Below are 20,808 nucleotides of genomic sequence, written 5' to 3'. Positions count from 1 at the left end.
GGTCGCGTGTTAAATCTAGGCCGCGGGCGGGTGGGCGCCTGTTCCGGGCGGCGGGGGGTGGACGCGCGTTAGTTTCAGACGGCCGCGTGGGTCCAGGCGGCCGGCGGCGGCGGGAGCCGGGTGGTCGCGTGTTAAATCTAGGCCGCGGGCGGGTGGGTGCCTGTTCCGGGCGGCGGCGGCAGCGGGGGGACACGCGTTAGTTCGAGACGGCCGGCGGGCGGTGGGGTGGTCGTGTGTTAAATCTAGGCCGGGTCCGCACAGGCGCACATTCACTGCCGGTGGGGGCTGCCTCTCCCGGCAGCCCCCACCGGCAGTGAATGAATGAATGCGCGCCTGTGCGACCCCTGCGATTCAGCGCTCAAGGCAGTCACGTGCCGTGACGTCACGCCTTGAGCGCCGAATCGCAGGGGTCGCACAGGCGCGCATTCATTCATCCAGGCGGAGGAGCCGGTGGCGAAAGCAGCCGGCTCCTCCGCCTGGATGAATGAATTCATTCACTGCCGGTGGGGGCTGCCTCTCCCGGCAGCCCCCACCGGCAGTGAATGAATGAATGCGCGCCTGTGCGACCCCTGCAATTCGGCGCTCAAGGCGTGACGTCACGGCATGTGACTGCCTTGAGCGCTGAATCGCAGGGGTCGCACAGGCGCGCATTCATTCATTCACTGCCGGTGGGGGCTGCCGGGAGAGGCAGCCCCCACCGGCAGTGAATGTGCGCCTGTGCGGACCCGGCCTAGATTTAACACGCGACCACCCCACCGCCCGCCGGCCGTCTCGAACTAACGCGTGTCCCCCCGCTGCCGCCGCCGCCCGGAACAGGCGCCCACCCGCCCGCGGCCTAGATTTAACACGCGACCACCCGGCTCCCGCCGCCTGGACCCACGCCGGCCGCCTGGACCCACGCGACCCTCCGACAGGTATTTAAAAATTTTTATTTTTTCTTCTGACAGGTTTTATGTGTCCCACATCATTACATTTTCTCGATCATCTCTGTATCGCTTTTTTTTTAAATTGTGTTTTATTGTTTTTGAGTGTCTTAAGCGGTGTCGATGGATTTGTTACTAGACTCACAGTCCTAACTCCTACTAGGGGGAGGCGGTAAACTAACACGTTACGGCCGCGGCAAAACAGTGCGTTACTAATGAGAGAACCTGAGCGCGCGTTACGGTATTGAAGGGGAATAGCTAATTCCTTCATTATACAGCTAATTCGTTCATTTACATGCCGGGTGCGGGAAGGCTTACGCGTCTGTTTTAAGAAGCACTACGGATGCGCAAAACTGGAGACTGTATCGCTGGTTTGCCTTACGCGTCCGAATTGTGCGCAGCGAGCTCGTTACAGACGAGAAATCTTCAACTGAACTTTACTGGATCGACCTGTGTGTTTGTCTCAATACTCCAGCCTAGCCGGTGGTCCCTCTCAGGATCTCCACATGAGGGCGTTGTCATCTGCCATCGGCCCAGGGATTCACCATTTTACTAAGTGTTCATTCCTTACACTAACAGAACGGAATTATCAACTGCCATTCTATGGGAGTCAACCCACAGTAGATCACTAACTCCGCCTATGGAGTATCATAAAGTGCTAGCCCCTCCCTTTGGGGGAGCAGCACTGAACAAACATAAGAACATGCCATACTGGGTCAGTCCAAGGGTCCATCAAGCCCAGCATCCTGTTTCCAACAGTGGCCAATTCAGGCCATAAGAACCTGGCAAGTACCCAGTGGCTATTTTCTAAATCGACTTAATTAATAGCAGGTAATGAACTCCTCCCTCCAAGAACTTATCCAATCCTTTTTTAAACACAGCTATACTAACTGCACTAACCACATCCTCTGGCAACAAATTCCAGAGTTTAATTGTGTGTTGAGTGAAAAAGAACTTTCTCCGATTAGTTTTAAATCCACGAAAGTTTGTAATCAACGAAAGGCCATCACCACCTATCCCATGACTTTTTACTTTTCCTAGAAGCCTTTCATGAGGAACTTTGTCAAATGCCTTCTGAAAATCCAAGTGCACTACATCTACCGGTTCACCTTTATCCACATGGTTATTAACTCCTTCAAAAAAGTGAAGCAGATTTGTGAGGCAAGACTTGCCCTGGGTAAAGCCATGCTGACTTTGTTCCATTAAATCATGTCTCTCTATATGTTCTGTGATTTTGATGTTTAGAACACTTTCCACTATTTTTCCTGGTACTGAAGTCAGGCTAACCGGTCTGTAGTTTCCCGGATCGCCCCTGGAGCCCTTTTTAAATATTGGGGTTACATTTGCTATCCTCCAGTCTTCAGGTACAATGGATGATTTTAATGGTAGGTTACAAATTTTTACTAATAGGTCTGAAATTTCATTTTTTAGTTTCTTCAGAACTCTGGGGTGTATACCATCCAGTCCAGGTGATTTACTACTCTTCAGTTTGTCAATCAGGTCTACCACATCTTCTAGGTTCACCGTGCTTTGGTTCAGTCCATCTGAACTATTACCCATGAAAACCTTCTCCAGTACGGGTACCTCCCCAATATCCTCTTTAGTAAACGCCGAAGAAAAGAAATCATTTAATCTTTCCGCGATGGCCTTATCTTCTCTAAGTGCCCCTTTAACCCCTCGATCATGTAATGGTCAAGGCTTTCTGCTTCGGATATATTTTAAAAGGTGTTTACTGTGAGTTTTTGCCTCTACGGCCAACTTCTTTTCAAATTCTCTCTTAGCCTGTCTTATCAATGTCTTACATTTAACTTGCCAATGTTTATGCATTATCCTATTTTCTTCTGTTGGCTCCTTTTTCCAATTTTTGAATGAAGATCTTTTGGCTAAAATAGCTTCTTTCACCTCCCCTTTTAACCATGCCGGTAATCATTTTGCCTTCTTTCCACCTTTCTGTATGTGTGGAATACATCTGGACTGTGCTTCTAGGATGGTATTTTTTTTTTTTTTTTTTTTTTTTTTAACAATGACCACGCCTCTTGCACACTTTTTACTTTTGTAGCTGCTCCTATCAGTTTTCTTCTAACTATTTTTCTCATTTTATCAAAGTTTCCCTTTTGAAGAGGAAGAACAGAATGCATTTGCTTATGGACACCTGATGATTGGCTAATAGCCACAACAGGCATAGAAAAACAAGCAAACGCTAAGACTAGATGGCAAAACATCAAGGTCTGCAGCAGACCCTACCTGCTATACACTACAAGACAAATTCTAATCCCCCAAGTCAGATGGCGTGGAGCCAAGACTGTCAAGGAATGGAAGGGGCTACCCATCTAATGGGATCGCCGCTCTAAGATCACGAGCATGGATAGTGAGCTGCAACTGAAGTGCACCCCGTTCCAGCACTTCCATTAACAAGCATATCCTCCCACTTGGCAGGTTACGGTCAGGCAAAAAGGAAAAGCATCTTGAACAACTAAGCAAAGCACAGAAAGGTCTAGCCTGAATAAGGCCAAAAAACAGGGAGAGAATGGTATACCGTTCCCTGAAGGTAAACAGGAAGATATTTCAGTCCATGCCATTTTTACTCCTTTGACATCCTGACTGGAAGGCAGAAGTGACAAATACAAAGAGGTAGACCCGGGGGCTACAGGAAACAAAGAAGCTGTTAGGCTGTAAAATCAATGTTGGGTAACATCCCACAATACTCCCCCCTGCTGATTCAGGGACTTACCACCAAGCCTGACCCTCCTGAGGAAGGGGTCTGGAACCTCTCCAGAGAGAGAGAGAGAAAACAGGGATGGTGTAAGAGCCAGCCCCTATAGAAACAGGACTTCCTCAATACCTGGAAACCCAGGGGGCACCAGATCAAGTTCAGTCCGAACAGCAGAACAAGCTGTTCACCAATCTGGCATAGGTATGAATGACGATAACTGATACTTCCACCTAAAAACCTCATGGCCTATGAAGTGGAACGTCTGCTGATCAGTCTATAAATGCTGCCACCAACAGGGTTAAACCCAAAAGGGGTAAGGAGAAAACTCTCAAGTGACTGCAACCTCTGATGCGAGATGCCCCCCTCACCTATCGCACGCACCATGGATACAGCGAGTCATCTGGAGGCACACCTGCCATTAGGGATACAGATGGGCTAGAACCCTCCTCACAGAGGTAGGGTCCATATGCTAGACAGACCATTAGTAGTGGTCACCAAACGAAAATATGAGCATTACGCCTAGCAGGTATCAGAAAAGGTACTCCCACACAGGAGAAATCAGTATGTGTTGCTATGGAGCAGCCAAAAGACGAAACCGGAAACCCTAAACACTACGAGAAGTCCAAAACCAGAATAGCTTCCCCATGAAACAGCCCTGCTGTTACGTAGCACAATGGTGGAGTGAGTACTCCTGCCGGGCGGGCTCTTGGATCCATCAGGAAACAGGAAACAGCTGCCAGTCAGAAACAAACAACACCCCCCCCCCCACTCCCCCTTCTCAGGATGGAAAGCAAGGCATCCAAGAGAGAAACCAAAAGGGTCGCTTCTGGAAAACCAATAGCCATATCGCCCTTCCTAGAAGGGATGGGAAAGCACAGGAGTCGGGTTGTCCTGATCCCAAAAATCTCCCTCCTCTCTGAACACGTGGGATACTGTTACGGACTTCTGAGGTTCAAGAGGTGACTAAAACCCACCACTAGTTGCCACCTAGTTAGACCAGAAAGGCTACCATGTAACTAAGTATAGGGACACCAGCAAAAAATGAACCAATTGACCTCTGCTGCCGTCCCCAACCCCCCTCATAACTTAAGGCTCCAGCCCGAGCAAAGAACCTGCAAGGGACTGTGCTCTGGAGGCCTCCCCATGAAGGGGATTCGAATGTAAGCCAAGACAGGAAGGGCCTAAAGGGCCTACCCCTTATCCTTAGGGGAAAGACTCCCGACACGATCACCCTGGTATTCACTCCAACTGTGCAGCGACCAGGAGAGAAGTCTTCGCCACAACACACTGCTGACTGCAGAGCATACGGGAAACACACCAGACAGCAATTAAAACATTAGTGCCCTGCACCAAACTCTTGCTCCTCAAGAGCAATGCCTCACATTCGTGAGGTACGCCATCCTGCTGAAAGAGGCACGAATATGCTCAACATCACAGTATCCATGCGCATAGCCTGGGCCACCTACATGTTAGGGCTAGTGGCTTCGCTCTGTGAAAGAGCCATCAACAAGTGTGTGATGGCACCCCTCTCATTGGTACCACACAGCACCTATGGCAAGACACACGAGTTATGACGGAAATGAACAACGAAGCCCCAGTCGATGATAGCAACACTACTTGAGGCTGACCATGGTGCTCCACAGTATCCACTGATGCCTGCCGTCCACAGCCCTCAAAGGCCCTTGCCTCGAGGGTGGTCTATGATGGGGTCCAGGGTGGCCACAGTATTCTACGACGTCCACGGCATCCTTGATGCCGACACATCAGACCATCGGTGCTCTGGCATGGACATGCATGAGCAACCTATCTCTGGTGTGGCACCGATTGTGCAGTAGCAGCAATGTTGATGGCCTGGGTTCATGCTCACCCTCTCTCTTAAGGAGATTGCACTGCCAGAGCTGACAAGCAGGAGGGGAATCTGTGTCATCCAGGGTACCAGAGGCCCTTGGAGATTAGTTCCTAGGAGTGTGGGGAGGATGAGTTCTCCTCCCCACAAGAACATTCTGATCCCCGATTCCTTCACTGCCTGGGCCTCTGTTGATGCCCAGTGGTCAGAGGACATCACACGGAACTCAGCCTGGGCAAGAATTCAGGCGAGTCCCCAGGCTCAAAGGCCTACCCGGTCCATACCCAGATTGCAAACTGCCAGACCCACCAGCACCTGACAGAGGCACAACAGAAAGATTAAGGAGGACACAGAAATAAGCTGCAGATGCAGCATTATTTAGTAAGAAAAGAAAGCAGTCTCTGCCAGGCCACACAACATAAGGCCTGCATTGTAGCTGGCAGAGAGCTTAAATAAGAGAAAAGAAAAAATACCCCAAGGTAAGAATGAAAAAGGCTGTGTTAGTAAAAACAGCTGCAGCTCCAGAAGAAAGTCACAGCAGTAGCTGTGAGAGCACGCGAAGCTGAACACCGTGACCACATGGCTCCGTGGAAAAAAAAAAAAAAAAAGACCGAGGGACTCTGCCTAGGGGGCAGGGAGAGGACTACAGCCGCACGGGCTCAGCAGGACAGGTCTGAGAGCTCTAGAAACTTTGAGATCAGATGTCTGCGCCAGGCTCCGTCTCAGCCCTCAGCTGTGCCCGAGCACTGCACCATCCTGCCGTCCTCGGAGAAAACCAGAAAACAAATCTGGCTGCTCTAAAGCAACGCCTGATACGTTTCCCTCTGAATGATTTCTCGCACACAGTTTTCATTTGGATTTATACTGTTTCTGTCTCGGTGTTTCTCCCGATGAACAACCTGCAATAAGACTGCTTTGCAAAAAAAAAAAAAAAAAAAAAAAAAAAAAGCTCCTTATAGAGAAGCAGCTCGGTTTTCTAATTCTGCAATAGAAATCGCTGTCTAAAGTCTTCCCAGGGGCGAAGCAGGGGAAGAATTGGTTTTAAGTAAGGCCCCGCCCCCCCCAATCGCTGGAAGTTTTAATGAAGCGAGAGGAATCCTGTCTCTCTAAGCAGTCAACATTTTACACATGCTAAGGATTATGAAATATATTCCCAGGAGAATGAGGGAGCTCAGCGAGCACAAAAACAAATCCCAAACCTTTCAAACTGGATTCCTTCACTCCCAGTACATTTTATTTCCTGGTGATTCCCCTTTCCATGTTATTACAATAATGATAATCATCATCATCATCGGGCTGCGTGCACTGTGATCAGAAAGAATCATTTTACTACCTGTGAATTCAATTACTACCCCAGAAGACAGGGCTGGCGGGAAATCTCTGCTTTGGCGGGAAAAACAAAAAACATGGAAAAGTAACACCCTTACTTGAGTCAAATTCCGTTTTACGGGGCACAACTTACTGTGTTATATAAAGAATATGCGGCTAAGACGTGGAACAAAGACTGCTGCCTGGAAAGGGAGAAAGAAAGAGAAAATGATTTAATTAAAATCAGACTGTATCTCCTTTAAAACAGTAAGCCGGTCCTGGAGGGTTTCCAGGAGAACCCCAATGAATATGCATGGAGCAGATCTGCATACAATCAGGGCAGAGTGTATGTTCATTAGGGTATCCGGAAAACCCTCGAGAACCAGCACCGACCACACCCCCTCCTGGCTAGTTACGAGGGTCTCGCTCTTTCGATAGGAGGCCACCTTCATGGGAAGGCCTTCCAAACATCTCGAAATGCATTTGATACTTTTGACCTACCACATGCACTGTGCATGGCATCGCTTCAATAGGAATCAGGTACAGAGCTACTAAAATTCTTTATTAGTAAATCACCTCAGACTCTAAGGTGCATCTGGCCAGATACCCAAATGATTCAGATGTCAAGAGTAACGATATCCATGCCATGCCCTTACTGCATTATTGGGAGGGGAGATTCGGGATTTGGGGGTAGAGATTGATAGTGGCTGTTTGAGTTTCAAATTGCATCTGTACTGCAGGAAGGAGATTTTAAATTGTACGGTAAGGCAGTTAAGACTTTTTTTGGAACTGGCAGCAGTGCGTGTGGTCAGTCTAAATGACTACCGTAATGCTCTTTTCATGAGGTTACCAGGAACAGATTTGGTAAAATATTGTGGCTTGGGCTGTAAAAGGGAGCAGAGTAAGAGAGCAAGTATGTGTCCATTGCTGCGTGAACTACATTGGCTGCCAGATGTGGAACAAATGAAGTTTAAACTGGTGATGCTTGCATTTTAGGTATGGAGGGGTAGGGGGTCCCCCCATATCTGCAGAAGCACATTAAGTGAATATACCTAGCAGGGAGTTAGGATTGTGATCATCCACCAGACCATCAGCTGCACTCTGCAAACAGACATGCCCTGGACTTCCTTCCTACATTCCCACCTGACCACTAATGGGAGATAATTCCATAATTCTGGCTCCACCTCCGAGAACTACATCTTCATACCCAAACCGATGGAACCTCCAAAAGATAACTTCTGAGTCGTGTCATTAGAAATGGCAACATTCAGAAAGCAGAAGATGCTCCAGCATGAAACTGCGGAATTGGAGCTCATTAAAAAACTTACCACCAATATGCTAGGTCTGAACAGAGACAGTGGCTTCACGAGTCACTGCAGCTATCTATGAACTTAACTGCTCTGGGATCATTCTGCCTGGTCACACTTACCTCAGCTGTCGGTAGGCTATACTGTAACGCTATTAACACTCTCTCCACACCATGGCCTGACTAATCCGATGCCTTCCCTCTGTTCTGTATATATTTTACCCACCATCACTTCATGCATCTGACAAAGTGGACTCTGTCCTTGAAAGCTCATGCGTTAATAGATTGGTGCCACTCGACTCCTGTCATTTTTCAGAATCATAAAATGTAAAGGAATGCAAGCAGGGGATACTTTGCTTACCACTTAAAGACCCATTGTCTCAGTGTGGCTTTACCTACATTAAAGCTAATACTACTACTCTATGCACTCTTTACAATAAAATGAAAAACAATTCAATGATCGCATTAGCAAGCATTCAGACTGATGCCTTTACAGCAGAAGAATTAATATTAATGAGTGCGCATGGGCTTTATGGTTTTGTCATTTTATTCCAAGTATCTGTCCTTTCATCCAGTTGTCTTTTCTCGCATTCGTAATGAAAAGGTCCACAAAACTTATTCTCTCACATGCTGCATATTCCATTCTCTGGTTGCTGGAACACTTGGGTTTTGCTCTGCATTCCACCGTGAAATGCCAGCATGGCTTTCTCATACAAATCTACACTAGGGTTGTAAATATCGTTTTAAAAAGAATTCCCGGAAATGACTGACGTTTTAACAGTTAATAAGCGCAGAGTGTAAGGTGGAAGGGCAGCGCGAGATAGCGGTGAGAAGTCGCAGCCGCCATTGGAGCCTGTTTGGTCTAGCAGAGCTGCGGCAGCCCTGTGACGGTCACAGCGGTGCCACCACCAGGGCCAAAGGCAGTCCAGGGACCATTTCACCCATGCCAGTTCCTGCAGCAGGTGGTGCCAGCTTCTATCCCACAATCCCCCAGGAGCTATAAAGCCCAGTTCCTGCTGTTGTAAGGTAGCTAATATATATTTAAATTTAATATACTGCTTGCAAAGAAAGTTAACCAACCGGATGTACAAGATTAAATAAGCAGCTTCAATACTAAACAGTCAATCTATTCCGACAGATTCACTATTTAACTGTTTAATATGCTACATCCCTAATTTCAACTTGACGGCTGGATAACTTCCTTTCAGCAAAATTATAGCATCTCTTTGTAACTTGCTTCAGAGGGAATGAAATCAAGAATCAGGAGGTAATGTGCAAGGAATAAATGCAGAAGCAGCGGGCCTCTCAACAAGAAAGGAGGCTGTAGAATGAGGGTCATGAGATTGAGGGTGAAAGGGGGTAGACTCAGGAATAATCTTAGGAAATATTTCTTTACAGAGAGGGTGGTGGATGCATGGAACGGCCTCCCAGTGGAGGTGGTGAAGACAAGGACAGTATCTGAATTCAAGAAAGCACGGGACAAATACAGGGGGGATCTCTGAGGGAGGGGGAGAGACTATAAAGCTAAAAAGGAGATGTGCTTAGGCAGACTAGATGGGCTGTATGGTATTCATCTGCTGTCATGGAAGGGAATGAATGTGCCTGGTTTATGCCTCGCATTAATATGACGTGGACCCAATCTTCTCTCATCAGTGTGTACGGCGCTATCAGAGCACTCCATCAGAAGGTGGGTATACTTAATAAAATAAAATATGCAGAGGCATTTCAACATCCTCCTTTCATGCTGGTTAAACCATCAAACCCCTAAGATACCTTAGGTTCTTTGCAAGAAACTAATAACCACAGGGCCGGTAGAAGCACTAAGCGGACTAATCAGCTGCCTAGAGTGCCACCAGTCAGGGGGTGGCAGCAGCATAGTCTCTCCTTCCCACCCGGAAGAGAAAGTGCCATGGCACGGTCCCATGCAGGCGGGAAGAGGAGGGGCCCATGCTGTTGCCAGCAGAGGCAGAAGAACAGTGCATCCTTGCCCAGGAAGAGGCAGTATTGACCCCAGGCCCACGCAGCAGTGAAGAGCAGGAGCAGTGCGGTTCCCACCCACTCCGAAAGTAACATCAGCTCCGTTCTCTGCTCAGCTGTAGGAAGAGGAGCAGGAAGGCAGAGAAGTGTCAGTCCCACAAGCCTGAAGAAAGAGGAAAAGTACCGTGGGCCACGGGGCTGAGGAAGGGGGCAGGGCAGTGACAGACAGCATGTGTGTATGTGTGTCTGTGTACACGGACGAGAGAGAGAGAGAACGAGCGTGTCTGTGTACATGGACGAGAGAGAGAGAGAACGAGCGTGTCTGTGTACACGACGAGAGAGAGAGAGAACGAGCGTGTCTGTGTACACGACGAGAGAGAGAGAACGAGCGTGTCTGTGTACACGGACGAGAGAGAGAGAGAACGAGCGTGTCTGTGTACACGACGAGAGAGAGAGAGAACGAGCGTGTCTGTGTACACGACGAGAGAGAGAGAACGAGCGTGTCTGTGTACACGGACGAGAGAGAGAGCGCGAGCGTGTCTGTGTACACGGACGAGAGAGAGAGCGCAAGCGTGTCTGTGTACACGGACGAGAGAGAGAGCGCGAGCGTGTCTGTGTATGTGTATGGGAAAGAGCATTGTGTGTTTATGTGTATGTATGAGCGAGGGCATGACTGTGTACGTGTATGTACAACAGAGGGGGCTTAGTTGTGTGGGTATATATGAGAGAGAGGGGGGGCATGTCTGTATCTGTTTGTGTGTGAGTGAGTAAGCATATGTGTATATATGAGAGATAGGAGAAAGTTTGTGAGCAATAACCCTCTCCTTTCTCCCTGCTAATCCATGACAATCTCAGGGCATTTGGAAATCAAAAGATCCCAGGATTTTTATCCTTTTCCATTTTCATTATTGAGTGCTGTATGATGTGTCTACTATTTTTAAATAGTTTACAGGTATTTGGAAAATGTGCATACTTTTAAATTATTGATGTTCTATTCTTCAGCTGTTTTGAAATATTTATTCTTTTTATTGGTATGATTTTACTCTAGTGATAATGAATAATTCTTGATTTTATTGTTTTGAGGAATGTTGATGTTTCTGTTTTTCCATTATTGCAATGTATACAGAGACTGGCTTTTTGTGGTTTCCAGGTCAGTTTTTGTCTGCACATTTCTATTTACAGTTTATGGTCTCTTTATTCTGTATTTGGTTAGGGTTTGGGTTGTGTTTTGCATGTGTGATCAAGGACTTTAAAGATCTAAACATGTACACCCTAGACTAGAGGAAAGGCACGATGGGGGAGATATCACGGGGACATTCAAATATCTCAAAGGATTCCAAACACAGGAGGTGAGTTTTTTGTTTTTTTTTAAACCAGAAAGAAGGGGTCATGCGATGACGGTGAAAAGGGGTAGACTTAGGAGTAATATTAGGAAATATTTCTTTACATAGAGGGTGGTGGATGCATGGAACAGACTCCCAGGTGAAGTGGTGGAGACAAAAGCAGTATCTGAATTCAAGAAAACAAGAGATAAATACAGGAGATCTCTAAGGAAGTGATGAGAATTATAATGCTAAACTAATTACACGATGGGCAGACTGGATGGGCCATACGGTCTCTGCTGTCATGTTTTTATGCTTCTATGTTCACAAATGTGAGGTATTCTGATAGCCTGTGGTTTTTGTGTAGGGATCTATAGCAGCATGGCTTGTTTTATTTGCCTAATAGGAGGTGTATTGGTGTTTTAGGGCAGTGTTGCTTTATTCATAGGAAGGGTTGTTACTGATTGAGTAATGCAAATTAATACTGTTTTGGTATTGGGGGTACTACAGTTTTATTCTTGGCTTTGAGGGCCTAGCCCGCATCCAAACATTACAATAGGCGTATTACCATTTCCAAGGGTCCTGTAAGGTTTTCTGAGTGCCACAACAGTGCAGGTAAATATAATATACATGTTGTAAGTGATATTTTTACCTCAGAAGATGGTATTTTGAATGTTCTTTTCATGTAAAGACATTGTAAATGCATAATTTTTAATTGTGTGTGGTATGTGGGGGGGAGGAGCAATTGTAAGTTTTGCCTAGGGCACTTAATACCCTGCACAACAATTATGTAGGTCCTGGGTACTGGGAAAAATCTAAGAGAGTCAAGTGGAAAGGAGGCATCTGTGTTCACGTTTCTGAATCCTGCAAGGTCGTGACTGAAAACTTTGAAATGGACTCAATTAGGTTAACCATGCATTACTTACTTAACTCCATATCTGTCCCTGAACATGATGTGATCTCTAAAAGTACGATTTACGTCCAGATCAATCTGTCTGATATCTGGCGACAGCCCTCTTGCTCGATGTTTTAACTTCTATAAAATCAGAATAAATCAGGCACATTAGTAAAAGTAATTTACTCGCAGGTGATAAAAATGCAACAACAATCTTATACTGATTATGAAATAAAGTCACCAAATAAAGATGAATGAAATAATGATTTTAACCGTACCAGCAAAATGGAGAAATTACTTACCTGATAATTTTATTTTCCTAAGTGTAGACAGATGGACTCAGAACCAATCAGTTTATATTCCCCTGCAGCAGAGGAAGACTGAGTCAGGTTTCAAAGCTGACGTCACCCTACCTACACCCCTGCAGTGACCTCAGCCCTTCAGAATTTTCTTCAAAGGCCACTGTGGATATACTATCAAAAAAACGTGATTAAAAATGGATAACCTTAACTGTACTCAACCAAACAAAGACTGAACCCCAGTAAGATTATAGATGCCCTGATCTAGGCACCTAATGACTGCTTACCCGTAATCTCTTGGAATAGATATTCACTCCACAGGCAAATCCTTGGCACTGTTCTTGGGCAGCCATGGGCGGGATGCCAAATCCATCTGTCTACACTAAGGAAAACAAAATTATCAGGCAAGTAATTTCTCCAGTTCCTAGCGTGTAGCCAGATGGACTCAGGACCAATGGGATGTACAAAAGCTATTCCCGATCACGGCAGGAGGCTGTCTGCGGTCCGGTTAACACTGCTCTTGCAAAGGCTGCATCTTCTTGGGCCTGAACGTCCAAGCGATAGAACCTGGAGAAGGTATACAAGGAGGACCATGTCACCGTTTGGAAGATGTCAACGGTAGACAGCAGTCCAGTTTCCGCCCATGAGACCACCTGAGCCCTAGTAGAATGAGCTTTAACCTGAAAAGGTAATGGCTTTCCTGCCTCCACATAGGCTCCCGTGACCACCTCCTTAATTCAGCGAGCTATGGTTGCCCGCGAAGCTGGTTCGCCCTGCTTCCTTCCACAGTGAAGGACAAATAGGTGGTCCATCTCTCGGACCCGTCCAGAAACTTCCAGATAGCGCACCAAAAGCCTAATGACATTCAAATGACAGAGGCAGCGGTATTCTTAAGCACAAGGATGCTGATCTAGGGATGGTAATGAAATGGACTGATTCAATGAAAGTCCGAGAATACCTTGGGCAAGGATGTATGGATCAGTACGAAGCTGTAGCGCTTCTGGAGTCATCCGGAGGAATGGTTCCCTATACGACAATACCTGTAGTTCAGAGATGCTACGTGCCGAGCATATAGCCACCAGGAACACAGTTTTCAAGGTTAACAAATGCAAGGAAAGACTGCGCAGCGGCCAAAAGGAAGGCCCTGTCATCAACAACTCCAACACTAGATTTAGATTACACAAGGGAACTGTTCACTATACAGGTGGTCGGAGGTGCTTCACCCCTTTCAGAAAACGGGCCATGTCCTGAAGAGCCGACAGCTGTATTCCCTCCATCTCATCCCTGAAAAAGGAGAGAGCCGCTACCTGGACCTTCAAAGATTTAATGGTCAAACTTTTATTCAAAAAACAGCAAGGTAAGTGATCCAGTAGAGCCGTAAGGAAACAACAAAAAAGTGGATGCCACAAAGAAGTCTTTTTCAATTCTTTATTGGTGGAGACGCTTGGAATTTGTTAAAAGCTGCCCGACTCTGGCCGAGTTTCGCCACACATAGTGGCTGCCTCAGGGGCTATAAAAAGACATATATATGAAATCAATAAATACATAAAAAAATCATAAAAAACATCAAAACAGACAAAACACTCAAAATGTCAATAATTAAAATTATGTAACTGAATATTTGTTTGTTTTTATTCAATCAACATACACACGGTTAATGCAACTCCAACATTGCTCTAAGCTTCAGCAGCAATGAGGAAATGTGGAAAAAAGGATTTGCATTCACAAAAAAACGGGGAGTAGCTTCTTGTTATGGCGGTTGCTACCCCAAACCAAATAAGCTGATACTTCACTTTCAATGCATGATACTTCACTTTCAATGCATATCCAGCATAGCTCTCTGCTTCAACAGCAGGGGAGGAAGTTTGACACTTCATGCATATCCAGCACTTAGATGCAGTTCTACATTGATGGCAGGGATGGAAGGGAAATAGAATAAAAAAGGTTACTAAGAGCCAAGAGAAACATAAGTATGTGAGAGAGGAAAAAAAAAGTGCGAAAGCTTGCTGGGCAGACTGGATGGGCCGTTTGGTCTTCTTCTGCCGTCATTTCTATGTTTCTATAAAAAAGGAATGATGCTTTAAAGAGCAGCTTGGTAAGATTTTCCTTGGAGGTTGCGTCTGCTGACCAATTCCACAGCCATAGCTATCTTCTGGCCGCCAACACTGAGGCCACTCCTCTGGCCGAAGTATGGACTAGATCCAAGCCCGCATCAGCTAAAAAGGAGGTGCCAGGTTCCATAACTGCTCTGGAATTCATCACCGAGCCATCCATCTCCTGAGAGAGGAGTAGGCAAGAACGAGATACCAGGGCATAACAAGAAGCAATCTGTAAGGTCGTTGCTACAGCATCAAAGGCCTGTTTAAGGATGGACTCCATCTATAATATGCATCCTTTATGGCCGATCCTCCCTCCACTGGGATAATTGTTCACTTAGAGAAGGTACAGACCAGCGTATCCACTTTAGGGAAACACAAACGCTGTCTCACTGCTGGATCCAGTGGGTATAGAGCTTCTAATGCTTGTCCCCCTTTAAAACTTGCTTCTGGGGCATCCCATTCCAGGTCAATCAACTCCTGGATGGCTTCCAGTACTAGAAGTAACGAGGCTTTCCATAGGGAAATCAGAATGGGGTTCTTCTTTGGTTCCATCGTAGAGTCCGGCCCAGGAACTCCCAGCATCTTCAGGGTCTAGAAACCAGGGCCGGCAATTCATCTCTATGGAAAAAAACTGTAACATGGTCTGATACGGTTCTAAACCAGGGGGAATTTCCCCATTTTCCAAGGAATCTGTATCCTCCTCTGTGTCATCCAGGTCCCTGCCAGGGATACAGTTGGTGAGGCGAGGCATGCCTCTAGGTCTGCCGATAGGACTGGGAGAGGGAGGGCTTACCAGCTGAGGTTTCATCCAGACAGGGGCAAGTGAGGTAGCAGACTGCGCCTGTATGAAGGCTTGAAGGCCCTGGTAAAATTCCATTCAAAAGAAGGCAGCCAGGTCCATGCCTAGCCCAGGAGGTACTGGGGTAGGTGTTGCTGAATTTGCCTGTCCCACGGATGACCCAGTCCAGGGGTACTCAGATTCAGGGTACTTCCAGTTAAAGCTGTGACTAACCCATCATCTGAATGGGAGGAGCTGGGCTCAGCTAAGTCAGATGAAGTCAACTCTCCTTGGACTTCCTCTCAGTGCTGACACAGGTTGGAATTCAGGTCAGGCTGTGAAGCCCTAATACAACAAGCAGCGCAAAGAGCAAGGTGCTTAGGTTTCTTGGCTGCTGGCACCACTGGCGGCGTTAACTGTGCGTTCCAATCAGCTCACACTTAAAAAATGATATGCACACAAATTCAGAGTGCCAAGACGGGGTGTGCTGAGGAGCACGCTCGGTCCTTGTGCTCAGCTTTTCCTATATATGCTTATGACGACATACGCGTAAATATGCGCTGACGTTACGCCCACAGCTTGTGAGCAGAGCCAATACATTGCACGTTCCAACGCCCTACGTAAGGTCATACCGCACTCACAGAAATGCATGCAAGATGGCATCAATGAGGCCTTCCATTCGGTGTGCCTAAAGCAGGGCCTAGCCCACCGGGGGCTGCTCAACCCACTAGGAGGCCCGATTCCCCTTACCTCCCATGGGAGTGGGAATGATGTCAGTATGGTGCGCCGAGCAAGGAGACCAGAGGAAACCTACCAGAGATCCTTCCAATCATCTCTGGATTTGTACTTTTTTTTTTTTAAACTTACCTGGGCTCAGCGCTTATTGGCTGAGTAGAGAACTGTTTCCGGCTGCGGGGGGGAGGGCTTTGGCCATCACCGCTTCGCTCAGCTTCCTGCACCTGCTGCCTTTCAGCTGCTTGAGCAGCAAAGTCCACGTCAGTAACTGGATATCGGACCAAGGCTCCCCTCTGAGGGATCTCGGAAATCACCTCAGGAATTCTAAGCTGGGGGAGGGAACCTTTAGGCATCACCACAGGAGAGCAGAGCTTAATCTTTTCTCCAATTTAAAAGTAGACTTTCTTCTTCAAAAAGTTACAGCGATCCCCCTAGGGAAAGCACGTCTACATCTGCTGGAGACTGAGAAATACAGAAGGGCTGAGGTCACTGCAGGGGTGTATCTAGGGTGACGTCAGCTTTGAAACCTGACTCAGTCTCCATCTGCTGGCAGGGGAGCATAACCCATTGGTCCGGAGTCCATCTGGCTACACGCTAGGAAAAAGTAATTTACTGAAGGATAGAGATGCGAAGACACCTCAGGTGAGTTCTTCAAGCTGCAGTTCAATAAATGGCATTTAATAAGCTATTCTATCAATAATCACTCTGGCTACTAAGAAAACTGAGACTGGACACTTAAGTGCACCTTTACAGCAGTATCTAACCACCTGATTAGCTGGGTTGTTAGATGCCATGAGGTTAGGGTGATAGACGCAGCTAAAAAACAGGGCTGAAATGGACATGTGTGGAGAGGAGGGGACACCTAGTGGTCATTTTCAGCAATAGAAAGAAAATTTAGCTGTTGACCTACAGCACACAAAAGGAAGGCCTAGATCTAGGCAGACGGTTCAGTCATCTGAGATAAGTTTTAGGCAATGATCTTACGCTTTTCTGTCTCAGCTGAAAGTCAGCCCCTTAAAGATTAGAGCTGCCAGTCCCTGCCTTGTCCCATTAAGGGGCTTTCTACTTTCCTCCAGCTTGCGAGAAACTTCTTGGATCCCCATCCAAATTAAAATCTCTTAGCTGTTTAGGAAGACAACAATCCTAATGCCTTGGAGGTAGAGGCTGCATAATACAACTCGTGCAAGTATGAATTAGATCAAGAAGAAAAAATCTCTATGAAGGAGGCGGCGGCAGCAGGGAACTCTGGTCCTGGAGGGTCCAACCCCGGTTTAGATTTCAAGTTAACCAACACAGACAAATTAACTCCATTCCTATACATATATACATACATGTATATACACACCAATCATATATGCATTCACTTTGGATATTATGAAAACCTGGGCGAGCTGTGGCACTCCAGGACCCTAGCCAGAGGAGGACGTGACATTACATAGGAGCCGAAGAGCAAACCTGGGGCTCCCTTGTTAAATGTTTCATGAAAACAAAGCCACTCACCCACTGGGAAGAAACTGGTAACATCCCTGCATAAGAGAAAATGCACGCTCTTGTCCTCAAATATTCCTAACCTGACATTAATTGTGCAACAGCGTGAAGCTGTTTACATTCCCAGAAATAAGAACTTAAGAAATTGCCCCATACTGGGTCAGACCAAGGGACCATCAAGCCCAGCATCCTGTTGCTATACGTCTGTAAGACATATAGCAACCTATGGGATAATGCAATTATCCTGAACCACAGGGTCTTAGAGTGAAGCTTAAAATCTGAGGTTTCTAATGTTCTGGATTAGCTCAAATCCATTTCTGGTTGACGTCCGCTACCACAGCACACATGCAAGCTATAATAAAGTGATAACGTGTGTAACCAGGACTTCAACCTCTCCCTCATCCACCCTTTCACAACTCTTCAGCATCCAACAAAAAAACAGGACACCACTGCATGGGAATCAGAAGGCTGCAGCTTTATTGCAAGTAAAGTAATAACAAACAAGCCCGAGCCAAACAAACCAACCCTGAGTCCCAGTGGTCATCCGCCACAAGCCAGCAAGACATCAAGCCCCCAGGCCACCAAGCCTGCAGACTCTAGCCAGCAAGCATCCCGCCGCCTGATCCCGTCCCCTACCACCACCCAAGCAAGGAGCCATTCCCGGAGCAACTGGTCCGACAGACGGGTAATTCCCACGAGCCAGTCCTATGACCATAGAAACTTTAATGTGACAGCAAACCGTACTTATCTACAAAAAGTAATACAACAAAGATAAGGGCGGGTGGGTGGGATGCCGCTCGCCTCATCCAAAAACCCCATGCCTTGCTTCGTCACCACAAAAACCCTTCCCCTTTCCTGAGGATCTATGCACTCCCTGTCCAATCAGGAAGCAACCCCAGAGCAGCATCTTTCAAAACCTAGCGCTCTCTGCAGAGTTCCCCCACCCTGGCTGGCTCTGAGCAGTCCGGGGTTTTTGCCTGGCCCCCATGTCATCCTGGGCTGCCTGGGAGACACATGCAACGTACACTGCCTGCGGCATGGAGACGAGCTTTGCCCTGAGCACAGGGGGAAACGTGGAGATACCGAGAAGTTTGAACGAGAGAAATACTGCTGCATTTCCTGCCAAGACGGGTTAGCGGTGAGCACTTATATCGTGCTTGGGAATCATATTTCCTGCAACACAGGGAACGGTGCTCTGTGACGTTCTGGATTGCTTATACTCCACTGGCAGGCGGCTAACACAGGAACCTCCTGGGATTTGAAACCCACCTCTGGCTTAACTAAAAGAGAAACAGAGTCTGTCCTTTTTGGGGTCTTGATTATGTACCAACCACAGCTATAACCAATTTGTTCCCCTGGTCCGAGAAGAATGCCTACCCTAACTCATCAGCATTAAAGCACACGGGATTTCTTCCAGTACCAGGAGGAGTGGAGGGGAAGCTTACTGCTTACAGAAGTGGGCTGAGAGCCACTGATGATCCTCCTGACCTCTGGCAAGTCACGTCACTCTCCGTCGCCCCAGGGAAAATGTTAGGTTGTAAGCCCTCCAGAGAAGGAAGCTCACTACTGAACCTAAATGTAACTTTCCTTGAGCTCAGATTTGGAAAGGAAAGGAGAGTTAAGCAATTCTAAAATCCAAATGCAAAAGTGCAAAATGTCTTACCCACATTTCTTTCCTTGGCTAACATTTCTAAAGTACAGTATTCTGGTACCTGCATTGGTACTGGAAACACAGAATATGACAGCACACAACATCTGTAAGGCCCAGCAGGTCTGCCCAAACGTGCCTCCCCCTTTGCAGTGCCACAGACCCCTCACTTCTTTGCAAGTAAGGATTCCTTGTCCTTATCTCCGGTTCTCTCAAATTCTGGTAGGCTTTTTGCCTCCCGCACACCACCTGTGCTGGAGACGCCTCCCTGCACCCTGTCTTTCAGGGAAGAATATTTTCTAATGCTGCTCCTCTTCTGCATTATTTATACCTTGGGGGCATCTGAATCTCTTCTCTCTTTCTTAATTAGGGTATAACATGTTTAGGTCCTTGATTCTCACTTCACAGGGATTTGGGATCTCCTTTCGGTGATGCAGCTTCCAGAAATGGAGACAATACTCTAGAGAAGGTCTCACCAATACCTTGCACCGAGGGATTATCTTGTCATTTAGAAACATAGAAACTTAGAAATGACGGCAGAAGAGGACCAATGCTCCATCCAGTCTGCCCCGCAAGCTTCCCATGCTAGTATCTGCCATGCAATGCTTATGCACACTTGGCCGCAGAAGCAGTCCTGTGGGGTTTCTTTTCCCCCTTAATGTCTGTGCATCAGTACCCCCCAGAATGTAAAAACAAAAAAGTCATGGTTTGTAAATCCAAATTTCTCTTTCCCTCCAGCCCCCACCCCCTCCTCTGAAGCAGGGGGCGATGTTGCACTTGCATCGAAAGCATCAAGGCTGATTGGTTAAGGGCAGTAATTTAGAACCAAACAGAGTAACAGATAAGTATGAGAAAAATAACTGTGAAAGCTTGCTGGGCCATATGGTCGTCTTCTGCCCTCACTTCTCTGTTTTCTGATAAGTGTCGTGCTGCTCTGTGCAGGTTACTCCCATGCTTATCAGGTCCCCAAACCGTAAAAGTCGGGACCCTCGTTGGTTGCTGTCTAAATCCAATTCCCCTTTTCCCCTGCTGCAGAGGCAGAGATTAAATGTTGGAGTTGCATCAAAAGTATCCAGGCTTATTGATTATGGGCAGTAACCGCCGTGCCAACAAGTTACCCCCATGCACTCTTTTCCTCATTTCCATCCTCGAGCCTTTAGAGATCCACAGTGTTTATCCCATGTCTTTTTGAATTCTTTATCTTCTTCACCACCTCCTCCTCAAGAGCATTCCAGGCCTCCACCACCCTCTTCTTGAAAAAATATTTCCTGACATTGGTTCTGAGTCATCCCCTCTGGAGTTTCATTTCATGACCCCTAGTTCTATTGTTTTCTTTCCAATGGAAAAGGTTCAAAGTCCATACATCGTTGAAACCTTTTAGGTAACTAAAGGTCTGTGTCATATCACCCTGCACTTCCTGTCTTCCAGAGTATACATATTCAGATCCTTCAGCCTGTCCTCATAGGTCTTC

At 46.9% G+C, this 20,808-nt stretch overlaps 1 protein-coding gene across 4 annotated transcripts in view; it reads right to left on the bottom strand.

Moving 5' to 3' along the window:
• USP6NL (USP6 N-terminal like) overlaps positions 1-20,808 on the bottom strand; it is a 217,824-nt gene that overhangs the window by 45,669 nt on the left and 151,347 nt on the right. For all 4 annotated transcript variants that reach the window (XM_029615234.1, XM_029615233.1, XM_029615235.1 and 1 more), the window contains 2 exons: positions 12,322-12,431; positions 6,945-6,993 (listed from right to left, as the gene is read on the bottom strand). In XM_029615234.1, the coding sequence (XP_029471094.1) occupies positions 6,945-6,993; positions 12,322-12,431 (159 nt within the window). The remainder of the gene's footprint in view (positions 1-6,944; positions 6,994-12,321; positions 12,432-20,808) is intronic.

This window comes from Rhinatrema bivittatum, chromosome 9 (genome assembly GCF_901001135.1).
Source record: "Rhinatrema bivittatum chromosome 9, aRhiBiv1.1, whole genome shotgun sequence".
Classification (NCBI taxonomy): Eukaryota; Metazoa; Chordata; class Amphibia; order Gymnophiona; family Rhinatrematidae; genus Rhinatrema; species Rhinatrema bivittatum.
Note: the sequence above shows the minus strand (reverse complement) of the source record. Positions and strands in the feature narration are given on the sequence as shown.